General features: G+C 34.1%; 2 protein-coding genes across 2 annotated transcripts in view; one reads left to right on the forward strand and one right to left on the reverse strand.

Annotated features, from left to right (window-relative positions):
• LOC122813942 (zinc finger protein 383-like) overlaps window positions 1-6,328 on the forward strand; it is a 161,672-nt gene extending 155,344 nt beyond the window's left edge. The window contains exon 8 of the mRNA XM_044086488.1: window positions 6,202-6,328. Within this exon, the coding sequence (XP_043942423.1) occupies window positions 6,202-6,206 (5 nt within the window). The 3' untranslated portion in view covers window positions 6,207-6,328. The remainder of the gene's footprint in view (window positions 1-6,201) is intronic.
• The window catches only part of LOC122814457, a 1,903,843-nt gene that overhangs the window by 415,932 nt on the left and 1,473,327 nt on the right, over window positions 1-14,584 (reverse strand).

Below are 14,584 nucleotides of genomic sequence, written 5' to 3' on the forward strand. Positions count from 1 at the left end.
TGTTGCAAAATGCAGGCTCCAGCTTTTTATGTCATGTTCTTATTTGCCTTTTGTAAAAACTAATCACTCTCCCTGCATAGCATTTTTCATGTATTTCACCTCTATATTGGAGGTGTCTGTCTGCCTATAACAGAGCTACAACCTCTTCTCATTCATGGGTTGTCTTCATTAGGTAAACCACAAGTACAGTGGCTTTCTCCTTTGTTTTAAAGCATAGGATCAAACACTTTCGTGTGAATACTCTTACTTCCATGTCATCAGGTCTCTTTCAAACTGATAGTGCTTACTTAACTACATAAGTGCACTTGCTAACTCACGAGTGCAATAAAAGTCATAGATCAAAAACTTTTTTTTATTATTTTATTTCTTGCTTCTTAATATCAAGTCTTTTTCTGGTTAAGAGCGCTTGCTTATATTCGAAGATGTACTGCTGATTCCTGTTATTCCATCTGAATTTTACTTTGTACAGAGGTGTTTACTCAGTCTTATTAAGAAGCTATCCTAATTGCTTTTTAATGTTATGAAATCCATTGGTTAGCAAATTGTGCTTCTTCTCCTTTCTCTGTCATGCTAATTCCAAACTCTCTGCTAATTCAATACCTTTTCTTCAATTGCTAACAAATTTCCACTAACAAATCCCTCACTGGTAAGATCAGACCATAAACTAATCTCACTGGATATTCACATCCCAACCCCACCCCCTGCCCAGAAAACCACAGTGAAAAACTTCTCTAAAGCAAATTTCACACTCCTCAAAACCGAGGTGGAATCCTTCAAAGCCCCCGGGCCTGTGGAAAATACAGCCCAGACTGCAGAATCCTTTATAAATGCATTCTATGAACACCTTCAGGAATGCATGGATCATGCAATCCCAAATAAAACCAAGATCCAATCCTCCAAAGGCAGACGTCCTGTCTGGTGGACCCCAGCCATAAACAAACTATACAATAGAAGGAGGAAGCTACTACATGATAGAGCAAAATCCCAAAAAGGGAAGGCATCTCTGATCAGTATTAGCAAAAAACTAAGGGCACTCATAAAATCGTCTAAGGCCAACTTCGAGAGAAAAATTGCACAGGACACTAAGGATAATCACAAGGCTTTCTTTAGTTATGTTAGGAACCTGGGTGGGAATTCCCAGATATGCTCAGAATTAGTCTACACCGAACCCACAGACATTGCCAACATCCTAGCTGACAGGTTCAGCGCAAACTTCTCCCCACCAAAAGGGCAAATATCTGTCCCAGCAGAGTGCTGCCCCCCTGACATCTCAGATGCTCAGGTAAGAGCCACCCTCTCCAAAGCAAAAAACACAGCATCAATGGGACCAGACGGTGTCCCGGGCTGCGTCTTACATGAACTCCAAGAAGAGCTAAACCCAAACATAAAACTACTGTTCAATTTCAGCCTTACTACAGGATATATATACCCAAAGAGTGGCGTACAGCAACAGTGGTCCCTCTCCACAAAGGTGGTGCCTCAACAGACCCTGGAAACTATCACCCCATAAGCCTGACTAGCTTGGTCTGCAAAGCTATGGAAAGGATCATCATGGACCTCATAAATAAAGATATTGGGGCCCTACAGACACTGGATCCTACCCAGTTCGGCTTTGTTAAGGGGATATCCTGCCTCTTAAACCTGGTTGACTTCTTTGAAACAGTCACCAAGGGCATTGATGAAGGGAAGGTGGTCCACACAGCCTACCTGGACCTCGCAAAAGCCTTCGATACAATACCCCACTCGGTCATTATAGATAAGCTCACCAGCTTAAATATAAACCCCTATGTCACTAGATGGGTTGCAAATTGGCTCAAGGACAGAACCCACATGATTAGAATTGCTGGAGCCATGTCAGACTCCAAACCAGTTACAAGTGGCATCCCACAAGGCTCAGTCCTGGGACCTCTCTTGTTCGGTATATATTTCTCGAAGGTACAGGCCAACATGGAAGGACTGTGGCTAACCAAGTTCGCAGATGACTGCAAACTGGGCGCCATAATCGACTCTCCAGCCAACACAAGCATCCTCCAGAAGGGCCTCATAGAAACAGACAACTGGTGCCAGAGCCATGGCCTCAAGTTAAATCCCCAAAAGTGTATAGTCATCCTCTTTGGCAAAAACAAAGTGCCCACAAATTACCACATAGGTGGTAATCCATTAAGTACAGAAGAAGTAATTAGTGACCTGGGGACCCAAGTTGATAGCAATCTCTCATTTGACAACCACGTGGCCAAAGTGGTTAGAAAAACATTTTATATAGCCCACCTAATCATGAAGGGATTCACATCTAGATTAGGGGAGGTCATCGTGCCTCTTTACTCATCCATCATCAGGCTCATAATCGAGTACAATTCCCCTTTTGGGATGTACCTTACCAAACACCTGCAGCAACTGGAAAGACCCCAAAGGTACCTCACCAAGAGGATCAAAGGTCTCAAACAGATGCCATATGCTGCCCGGTTAAAGAAACTCCAGCTCTACTCAGTGGCATACCGCCTGCTCAGAGGCGACCTGTGCCTGATGTATAAGGCCATGTCCAACCCGGAATTAAGGGACATGCTGCACCTCAAAAAATCCAAGTCCCATCGAGCTACACACTCAAGAGACTTGAACCTGAGCACTGAATAAATATGACATGCTTGAGGGACAGATTCATAACCCAGAGGCTCCCTTCACTCTGGAATAAAATCCAAGTCCAGGTTAAGCAGAGTCCCTCATTGACTCTCTTCAAGAGGAACCTTGAGTGGATGGGAGATCGTAGGTTTACCCCGGGTATCACTTCTGTGTCACTGTTAGACAGAGGCACAGTATACTAACCTCGAAAAAGGGCATAGCAAAATTAATTTAAAATGGGTGGCGAAAGCCAAACATACTCTGGCTAGGCTTATAAATGCCCTAGGTCAGATAGCCTAGCATGAACCTATGAACCTAAATATCATTGATCTCCGTAACATGTCATTTCTCCTTTCAAATTGATGTGAATAATAGATGAACAACACTCTTTCTATTCCTTTAGCACTCTAAATTTCAATATTTTCCAGACTTCTACATGCACAGTAAACTTGATTTCAATTTATTTATAGTTTGGAGTTTACTCTCCTTCCATTATAATGTTCAAACCGGGGCTAGAACCCTGAACCCTTTGTTTAAGGGTCTAATGCTCTACCGACTAAGCTACGTTGGTAGATTCATAGTTCATCTCCTTCTTCGTTTTCTTTTCCTTCTAAACAAGCTTGAGGAGGACTATAACATATAGGCCAAAAAAATGATAAGCAAACTACTCTCTCTTTTTATTCCTTAAATGCTCTTGGTTTCAATGTTTTCCAAACTTCTTCTTGCTCAGTGAACTTAAATTCAACTGTTCTCATTTATGATTAGGGATGGGATTTCTTCTCCTTTCTCCATGGTGCCCTGACTAGGACTCGAGCCCTGGACCCTCTGGATAAGGGTCTGATGCTCAACAGACTGAGCTACATTGGCAGATGTATAATTAATTTCCCTCGTAGTTTCCTCTCTTTTAGAACAGGTTTAAGTGGGACTATAGCATTTAGTCCAGGGAATTGATTGGATCGTAAATTAATTATCCATTGCAACTCAATTTTTTCTGTTCTATTTACTATGTCACCTCTTCTTTCCATAGGCTTAACCTGTGCCATAACCATAAATCTAAAGTTATGCTCTGGATTTTCTTTAATGTGTAATTAAAGTGCATTAGTCTCTATTTTATTATGAATGTCCCGTATATGTCTTAATACTTGTTCTTTGAATTTTCTGTTAGTCTTACCTATATAGAATGCTTTACATACCATGTAACTTGCTACATAGATCACATTCTCACTGTTACAAGTTGCTCTTTCTTGAAAGATGTAAACCTTATTTGTCATTGGATGCTGAAACCTGTCTCTGCTCATAATGTACTGACATGCTTTGCATTTTCCACATTTGAATATTCCTGTTGCCATAGATACATTCTTTACCTCTTGCCTATCTATGTTACATAGGAGGCTCTTTAAGTTCTTATTTTTATAAGTATAACTAGGGTGTTCTCCTACTATATCTTTTATTTAACAATTTTAGTATCATTTTGTTAATGACTCCTTGCCCTTTCTACCACTGCCTATTATTAGCTGGTAAGTCACTTAAATAAGCCAAACCCAAAACGTTCTGGATGCCATAAGGCAGTATGGGTGTGAAATGGAAGTATTAAAAAAAATGTTTTCCTTCCATGTTACAACCATAGCGTGATGAACTAGACCAAGACAGTGTTGGATCAAAATAGGAAAAAAACAAGAAAAGTGTTTAATTCCTATTTAATTGTATATAAAAACAGTGTTTTGCAAGTTTATATATTTCCACGAGTCTAAAATTGATATGGGCCCTTTCTGCAACTGGCTAGTATGTGCTGGCCAACAGTTATGGGACTGCATAGATAATTGTTTTTATAAGAATTTTTTTTTATTAATTTAACAATATATACACAGAGAGGAAGAAATTCAACATCACATATTGTTAGATGGTGTTAGAAATACATTGAATCATCAAGATAATCTTATACAATTAAGACATTAAGAGTCTTGGTGTTTTAATAGGAACATTTCAAGGTTATCCCAACCACTAAAAGTCTTAGTATAATTTGTAGATCTTATTTTTATCAATTATATTTCAGTTTTACATAGTATTGCTGTTAAATGTAAAAAATTATTTGAACATAGGAACAGAGTTAGATTTCCAATTTTTTGTAATAACTTTTCTAGCAACGTCCAAAACATTTTTTTTTTGCTCTTTGGCTTTTACAGGTACAGGAAGTGGAACATTCATTAATATTATTGGTCTAGTTAAAAAATAATTCTCAAGACCATAACCCCTTATCTCTTCCAATATACATTTAATTTTTCACAATTCATAAGTGTGTGTCCAATTAGCTTTTGCATCTTTACTACATCTCCAACAGGCCAAAGTCATTTTACTAAACACTGAGATTGTATAGGGAGTAGCAAACATTCTATGTATATATTTCCTCATTAATACTTTCCAGTATAAACTTAAAGCTTAGCTAAGTGATTTAAGAAACAAAGTTTTATTCTCATCATTTATTGAGTCACTGAATCCACTACTATCTAAAAAGTTCCAGAATTTTGCATCAGAATTATTATTTTTTATAATAAATTATATAACTTGGAAAACTTCCTTTGTAGGTCAATATACCTTTGGTGAAAGCATTCATTTAATGGGGGAATAGTGTTCTTTTCCTCTTCATTCATATTATGTACAAATTCATTTAATTTCTTACTGATGGATAATAACTGGTTAGCAGATTTATCTAACATATTATATCATTAAATATTCTGAGGACTTAGCTTTTTCTTTTTTTAATGCAGACTAAAATACTAATACATTAATTTTAGTAAATTCATTTTAACATTGTTCTGAGTTTCTTTAAATCTAAAGGTCTGTGAAATGTGAATGTAGAAACATGTCCATTTTAATATTAATTGAGTTTTGAAAACATATTTTTTAACTGTTGTAAGAATTGATTTCATAAATGCAGAGTCAAAAGACTGAAATGAGTTTCCTTCTAAGGTAGTTTTTTAATGATCTGGCAACTAAGGTTAGATGCTTGCAGTGGTAAGGGACTCAATGACCACATTTCCATGAGCCCAGCATTAAAATTATTGGCAATGGACCCTAAGAGGCACAAGTGACAGTAACAATAGAAACCAGGAAATAATAAGGAAATACTTTTTACACACTTTTTTCACAATGAATTTTATAATTAATTTTATAAATAATTTTATGAATTTTAGATGAATTTTATTCCATAAAAGAGTATACAAATTCATGTAGGATTTATTACTTAACATTTTAGAGTTTCAGGGACCTTATTATTATTTTTTATTTATTCATTTTTTCACTATGTACTAACTATGTATTTTTTCCAGTATTTTATATGGGGCACTTTCATGTAATATAGTGGTTTTAAGTTCAGCCCAGTTATATACATAAAACATTTTATAGTGACATTCATGCATTTGTTTTGTTAGTGTTGTCTGGTATTACAGCCAATTTTTGGTATTTTTCAGCATTAGCTAGCCCTTTTAAGAATGTGATTTGTGTAAAACAATTATACAATTAATGATGTTAATTTTGTTTGACCAATGAATGACAATTACTGTCTATAAAATGATGTTTTTTTTATAGGGTAACTGGATTCTGAAGAAGTCTCCACATGGAGATGAAAGCGCTAAATCAGTTACTTTTTTAATATTGTTTGTCTTTATTATTTTTATTTTTTATCCATGTGAGACAATAAATATTAATTCCTATATTCAAAATTTTGTTGTCGTACTTGGAGTAATACAGACAGTTCATATTTTGGGTAATTGGACAGCCTTTATTGTGTCGGAGCAGCATTGATGGACTTTTGTTCTGGTGGCAGATTTTGCATTTTTTGCTCTTTGGTTATTAGTTTTTTAATGAGATGAAAGGATTGTTATATATTTCTAATTTATTATATTGAAAAGAATTTAGTATAATCTGCTCCTGCATTTTTTTCACTGACTAGTATACGTTGAGTCTATCCAGAGTATAATAGAGTTAAAATTTGCAGCAATGGAAGAAGATTCTATAACTGGGAAGCTAATACAAATACTCCCATAGTCTTGTATGATTTCTAAAAGTTTTTAATAACCAACTTGGCATCCTGGATTCCTGGTTCACGTTACTTTCATGATTTCTAAAAGTAATACATAGCTTTTTAGGATATCATAAGAATGAAGTTAAAATTTTTTCCATTTTCTTTAAAAGTTTTTGTCATGCATTAAAGCTATAGAATGCAAGATATATAATTTTGTTTAATGTAATAATTTTAATAAGTACTAACCTATCATCAAAAGTAAAAAAAAAATATCATTCCAGTTGTAATAAGTAACACTTCAATTATTTTTTTCAAAATTATTATTAATAATCTTAAACACATCTTGATAGATTTTTATTCCTAAATATTTTAGTTCTTTTACTTCCCAATTATATTTACATTCATCTTTAAACTTACTATCTAGTAATTGATTTAACACTAAAGTTTCAGTTTTATTAATGTTATTAAATTTCAGTAGCAAAATTTCATCTGTTTCTTTGAATAATTTAAATCTCCTGTAGTTAGTAAAATATCATCTGAAAAACAGCTGTATTTTAGATTGAAAATCTCTGTTAATTGAGAATCCATCAGTGTTTTCATTGCTTCTTAAACTATTAGCTGGGGGATCATTAACTAATGCATATAGTAACGGGGGCAAGGAACACCCTTGCTTTGTGCCTTTGTTTAAAGTGAATCCTTGAGAAATGTAAGATCCAATTTTAAGATATGCTTTGGAGATTCTATACTTTTAAATCTCTAGAGGAATAACTCCTATCAGTCCTACTTTGCATCCCATATGCATACAAATAATGAATGAGGAACAATGACTTATCTTTTGCTTTTACTAGTAAATCAACTGAATTATTATTACTAAGCCATCTGTTTAGTGCAGTATTTTAGCTTTATTCTGTTTACTTGTATCTTCTGTAATAGATATGCATTTAAATTTCCATGCTAAAATGAAACTACCCTTCCAATGACTTTGTAGTAATTTTAAGTGATATTCGGCCACTCTTGCACCTATTCTAGGAATCCAGTAAAAATTATCTAGTGTTTAGAGTTTATGATTATATTTAATTATTACAAATATATATGTTCCTTTGGAATCATGAATGGATTGCATGACCGTGGGCATTACAATAGTTGTTCTCCAAAGTATGTGGTTCCTCTCTTTTTTCTTAAAAGAAGCAGATGATAACATGTTGTATCCTAAGTTATTTATATATTGTATATCTTTATCATACAAGTGAATTTCTTGTAAGAATATAATGCCTCCTCAATTTAATTTTAGATATCTCATTAATGATTTCCTTTTTTCATTATATAATCCATTTATGTTATAGATAATAGATTAAAACTATCCATGCTGCATATTTAAAAATATTTATTTTAAATGTTATTAAGACACATTTATTCACCATGGTAATTTAATTATATATAAGATTCTAATGTATTCCTTCAACACTATCTTAGCATTTTTTGAATTCTTCCTTTCTACAGACTAAACTGCTAAACTTTGTAAATTAAAACAAAAGAAGTCTACAACTGTAACTGTATATATTGATAATAAAACACAACCTACCATGAATAACAAAGTTCCTAGTTTGCCTATTGAATAAAAAACTACTGTACTATCTTTCTACCTAGCAATATCTAAAAATTCATCAAAGTAGCCAAAAGCTAGCATGGCTTACAAATAATTAATATATTAGATGTAAGTTAAAAATAATGAAATTTAATTTAATTATATATTTTGCCATGTAAAACTTTCCCACATTACTACCTAAAGAGTGTAATATTTTTTTTCTATTAATCACAAATATTAAATAATCCCACACATAGTGTACTATACACCTATTTATGTGATAGTAGTGTAAATTGTCCATTAAATATTAATAAATTATTCACTGTTTCAACATTATTATAACTACATTTCTAAATAAATAAGTGTAACATATTGGGACCTGAATAGATAAAGACGTCTTTAAACTTACAGGTGGCAGATAATCGTATCGTACTAAACTGTAATACAAAAGGGAAATCAATGCACATATATATTTATCATGCTCGTCGATACATATTTTAAAGATCTAGCAAAAGCTCTCAATTAAGTACAAATACCTATATCTCAAAATTATGCAACACTCTTAACATAACAAATATCAAAATATTTAAAAGGCCTTTACTTTATTAAACTACTTCATAAAATATGGACATTACTGAGGTCAAATAGAATATCTTGCTTTTTCAGTGGAGTAAAAAAAAATTGCAGTCTGTATTATATTGTTACAATGTGATTAGTTCAAATGTAATTCTCCCTCCCCAAGTTCAAACATACTGAAAAATCTACTTTACTTTCTGTCAAAATGGATGTACTGATTCAGCAGTATAACACTGAAATTTCAGCTTTGACTTATGGGTTATTTCAGGTAGACTTAGTGAATCTAATAGCTTACATGTAAAAATGTCAAAGTTCACATAACCAAGGTACAAATTTCAATTTTCAGATTATTTTCAAATATTTTATATGATTTTCTATGTAAATAACATGAGATCTTGTACGTTCACATTTCAGATTTATGTAGTAGACATCTTTCTTATAAGCAGTTTATATATATATATATATATATATATATATATATATATATATATATATATATATGGGTCTACTTCATATGACTTAAATTTCATTTGACTGAGAACAAAACACTGGCAGTTCATAAGACTGAAAACTCATTTGACTGAAACTCATAACATTGCCCTTTTCCCGACTGTAATGTGATCCTGGAGTTAGTATATATAGTTTGGGGGATGCGGGGGCACCCAGCCCCACATAATTTAGGCAAGTATTGTTTTGTGCAAAAAGTTATTCATTGCAGTTATAAATATCCATGTGTATGGTTTAAAACTGTATAAAGTATGTGGGGGCTTCCCCCACCATTGTAGGGTGCTGTGCCCCCACACCCCCCCGAACTACATATACTAACTCCAGGATCACACTACAGTGGAGAAAAAAGCATATACCTTTTAATTTAATGTGTCAGCATTATGAGTTTCAGTCAAATGACTTTTCACTCTTTTGAACTGTCAAGTGTTTTGGTCTCAGTCAAATGAATTTCAGTCAAATGAAATTTAGGTCATATGAAGTAGACCCATATATATATATATATATATATATATATATATATATATGTATGTGTGTGTGTGTGTGTGTGTATATATATATATATATATATATATATATATATATATATATGTGTGTGTGTATATATGTGTATATGTATATATATATATATATATATATATATATATATATACACACACACACACACACACACACACACACACATATTTTGTCTTATTTTCCCACTAATATTTTACCTTATTTTATATATCTTGTATTTCTAAAATCTTCCATCAAAGAGCTAATGATCTGCTCTCTACTAAAGATTATAGGATAAGTATGCATTGGATATAAAAAGTGTGCACACCCCGTTAAATTGCCAGGTTATTGTATGTAAAAAAATGAGACCGCAATAAATAATTTCAAAACTTTTCCCACCTTTAATGTGACCTATAACCTGTACAATTCAGCAAAAGCCAAATCAACATAAAGAAGGCAGTCCTAAAAATATTCAAAGAGAAATACAGGCAAAGGCATCCAGATATGGAAAATTTCACAATAAAAAAAATGTCACAAGGAGGGAATGTAAAAAAGATCATCAGTAAAGTAGAAGTTAAAAATAATAGAAGTTAAAGTTACGGAATGTCTGCAAAGTTTAAGATTTGATGAGATGATCTAAAACAGGTTACATCACAGCATAATGGAACGAGTCCCCAAAGTAAGGAGAAAAAGGAAGATCAGGAGACATCTGAAGATGAAATATGGACACGGGAAAGAAAAAGAGATTTAATATGGTATAATATGTATGGAAAGGAGAAAGCAAAACTAATCAATACAAAAAGAGCAGCACCAAAGATATTTGAATAGAAATATAGGCAAAGGAATCCAGACATGGAAAACTTTATAATACAAAAAAGAAGAAGACAAAGAGGAAAAGTAGAAAAGGAGATAAGTAATGGAGAAGTTAAAGAAATAGAAACTGAGGTCATGAAGTACCTCAAAGTGAAACATTCCGTGTAGAATATCTAATTCAGAAAGCACCACAAAAGGACAGAAGAATGGAACTCAAAATTAAGGGGAACCAGTGGAATGGGAAGCAATTTGCCGTGTGCCATATAAAGATATTTTGGAGGCTTCTACAGAAAACCAGTATAAACATTTACTTGAAACTGGACAGCAAGTGAAGGAACAGGAAACTGTGGAAACTCTGACACAGTTAATGTTGAGGAGTGATAGGCCAGTGAGTTCTCATATGACAGAGCAGCAGATGGCACAAGATAAAACTGAAGAGAATGTGCCACAGGAAGATGTAATAGAACTTTATGTAGAATTCCCACAGGAAATGGAAAACAAAAAATGTGCCCTCAGTCTAGAAAAATACGAGCTAAGAGAAGAGTTGCTTGACTTAATAGAGACAGATAAACATATTAAGATCAATGAAAGAAATAGACTGCAGAAAGTCAATAAAACCCAAAAAGTCAGACGTTTGATAAAACAAATGAACACAGTAATTAGGAGTGTCCATTGAGATCCATGCGATATAACATAAGTAAACAGGATATATTACTGTGCAGCTAAATTAATACTTGATAAAGTTCTACCACAAGAACACAAATAGTGAAGGAGAGAAAAGGGAGAAATCAAATACTATCATGGAAGTATCGAATTGAGAAATCTATAAAGCAACTAAGGCAAGAATTGTCACTATTAGAAGAGTATAGAAGAGGGAACAGATCAACAAAAACACTCAGAAGGACAGACGTGATAAAAGCAATGTGCAGTATTAGAACAGATCAGGATCTATCATGCGCTATCACAAATAAACTAAAACTATCAGCACAGGTTGAATAACTTAGAATATGCATAGACAAACATAAAGGAAAAGTACAAAATAAGCAATTTATTGATGACCCAAACATAGTTTATAGAGAATTGGGAAGTAAGGTAAAAGGAATAGAAAGACCACCAAAAAAAGAAGAAATAGATACATTTTGAAGAAATGTATATGAAGATCCTATGGAACATAAAGATGCTAAATGGATAGAAGAAGTAAAAGAAAGAGTAAGAAGTTTCAATATACATGATATGATATGAAATGGGATGAAGTAACTACCAGAGAGAATGAAACAAAGTTAAGAAAAGCATCTAATTGGAAAACCCCAGGCCCAGATGCACTACCTAACTGCTGGTTAAAAGTATTAGCATCTTTGCATGAAGATTTAGCCATGAGTAAGAATTATTTATATGCCCAGCCTGAATAGACACCAACCTGGCTAACAACAGGAAAACCAATGCTCCTACTTAAGAGTGAACCCGCAAGCTACCCTAAAATTATAGACCAATGACTTACCTTTCGATGATGTATAAACTATACACTGGAATTGATGCCAACAGAATTTATAGTCATTCAGAAGAAAACTCAATTATGGCAATAGAACAAAAGGGCAATAAAAAAAAGTCATATGGAACAAAGGATCATTTGCTGCTAAATAAAGTCATAGTGGAGAATTTCACTCTCTGTCACCACTGCTGTTCTGCCTTGCCCTTAATCCATTAAGCTGTCTACTTAACAGCTTAGGTCATGGCTATAATTTGGCTCCTAGAAAACAACAAAGTGCAAAGACTTCTCATCTTCTCTTTGTCGATGATTTGAAACTTATAGATCTTCAAATGAGGAACAGAAAGCACAACTGCAAGTTGTGAAAACTTTTTTAGATGATTAAAAAATGTCATTTGGTCTTGATAAATGTGTAAAAGCAACCTTTAAAACAGGAAAACTGCAGCAGCAAGAAAACAGTTTTAGACAAATATGTGATATAAAAGAACTTGAGCAAGAGGGAGTGTATAAATATTTGGGAATTGATGAAGGATCAACAATAAAACATGAAAAAATGCAAATAAAACTTGGTAAGGAGTACTGTAGAAGATTTAAATTAATCCTGAAAAAACAGCATTGACATATAGGAACAAAATCCAAGCTATAAACCAGTTTGCACTTCCTGTCCTAACTTACAGTTTTGGAGTGATTGATTGGCCCCAAAATGTGCTGGATAGATTGGATAGGAAAAGAAGAAGAATGCTTCATGCCCACCAAATAGTTTATAAAAATCAGTGCATACCAAGATTATATATTCCCCATTCTGAAGGAGGGATAGGTCTCTCTGAAATTGATTACATGTGTAGATCTACAGTCATGGGACTCCACACATATCTGCTGACCTCACAAGATCCAAACAGAGTGAAAGTTTTGAAACATGAGGAGAATAAATCTAAGATGACTTCCCTGCTTAGGCTAGCAGAAGCATATCAGCATCAAGCAAGAATGGAAATCAAGCCACCAGTAGATTCAAACCAGGCAGCAACTGAATGTGCCAAAAAAAAGAAAGAATATTAGGTGAAGGACAAAATGAGAAGGCAAGAAATGTGGAAAAAGCATAAATCTATTTTTAAGTATAGAAAACCTCTGGAAGGACCTCATGTTGATTAGGAGTGGTTAAGGAGAGGCAAATTTAAACCAAGAGATGAAAGGTTAATATTGGCAGCCCAAGATAGGGGGTTATGTACATCATTTACAAAGTCCATTGAGCATGTGAGAGAAACAGATGAATGTAGGTTTTGCAAAACAGAATTGGAAACATTTGCACACATCATTGCTGGTTGGGACATACTAATGGTGGAAGGACTGTATACTGAAAGGCATAATAATGTAGTGAGACTGTTGAACTGGTGATTGTACAAACATTATGGTATTGAAGTGCCTGAAAAACACTGGAAATATGAGCCACAAAGCATCATAGAAAATGATGGTCTACATCTCATGGGATCATCCCAGTACCAAAAGTTCAAAAGATAGATGCTGTAAAACCAGATATAGTGGTCCATGAAAAGACAAAAGAAACATTGCTCATTGAAATCGCCACACCCAGTGACTATAGTGTCCTGCATACAGAGAGACACAAAGTTATAAAATATCAGGATTTGCAGGCAGAAACAAGATCAATGTGGAAGAAAGATACCCAGATAGTTCTGACAGTAGTAGGAGCAATGGTTCTTATAAAAAAGGAGTCTACAATCATATTTAGATATGTTACCAATACATGTAAGGAGTCATTAGTGGGCATATTGTAGGTGCAGCGAAGAGCCCTACTGGCTGACAAAGAGTGAAACAATACTAATTTCAAGAACTTTAATCATACTTTGACTTAGGAATGGGGTCCATTCCTGTCACAGTATTAGAAACCCAAAGGATTTGGAGAAATTAAAAAGGGTCCATTCCCATCCTGGTATTAGAAACTCAAAAAACTTGCAGAAATTAAAACAGGAGAAACCATGTAAGTATGCTGAATTTGATATGGGTTACAAACACAACATTTCTCTTCACTCTCACCAAAGAACTCATACAGGGGTCCGAATGGAGAAATAATAAAGGAGCAAGCAAATGAGCAGTACTGCTAGAATTGAATTTATCCTCAAGTCTTGGTGAGTGCCTTCATGTGATGGACCCTGTTTTTCACAAAATCTCACCAAGACACCACTGATATATAGACTCTATTTTATTTAGCATATATTGTGGACAGACATAGGTTAAAAATATAAAAGATAGCTGGGTGCACATGACCCAGGATAAAAAAGTGACCCAGGATAAAAAAAGTGCCAATCCTAGTAGGCACACTAGTGCCAGGACTGGAAAAAATGACAGTGCAAAATCTTCAAGACACAAAAACATTCCTACACTGGGTCTAGGTCAGGCTCAGTGGGAGGATGGCCCCTCTGTTGTAGAAGGAAGTAGTAGTCCACAAATATTTCAAAAACTAGGCACACTA

Source organism: Protopterus annectens, chromosome 10.part0 (assembly GCF_019279795.1).
Source record: "Protopterus annectens isolate FY-2018-M chromosome 10.part0, PAN1.0, whole genome shotgun sequence".
NCBI classification, from domain to species: Eukaryota; Metazoa; Chordata; order Ceratodontiformes; family Protopteridae; genus Protopterus; species Protopterus annectens.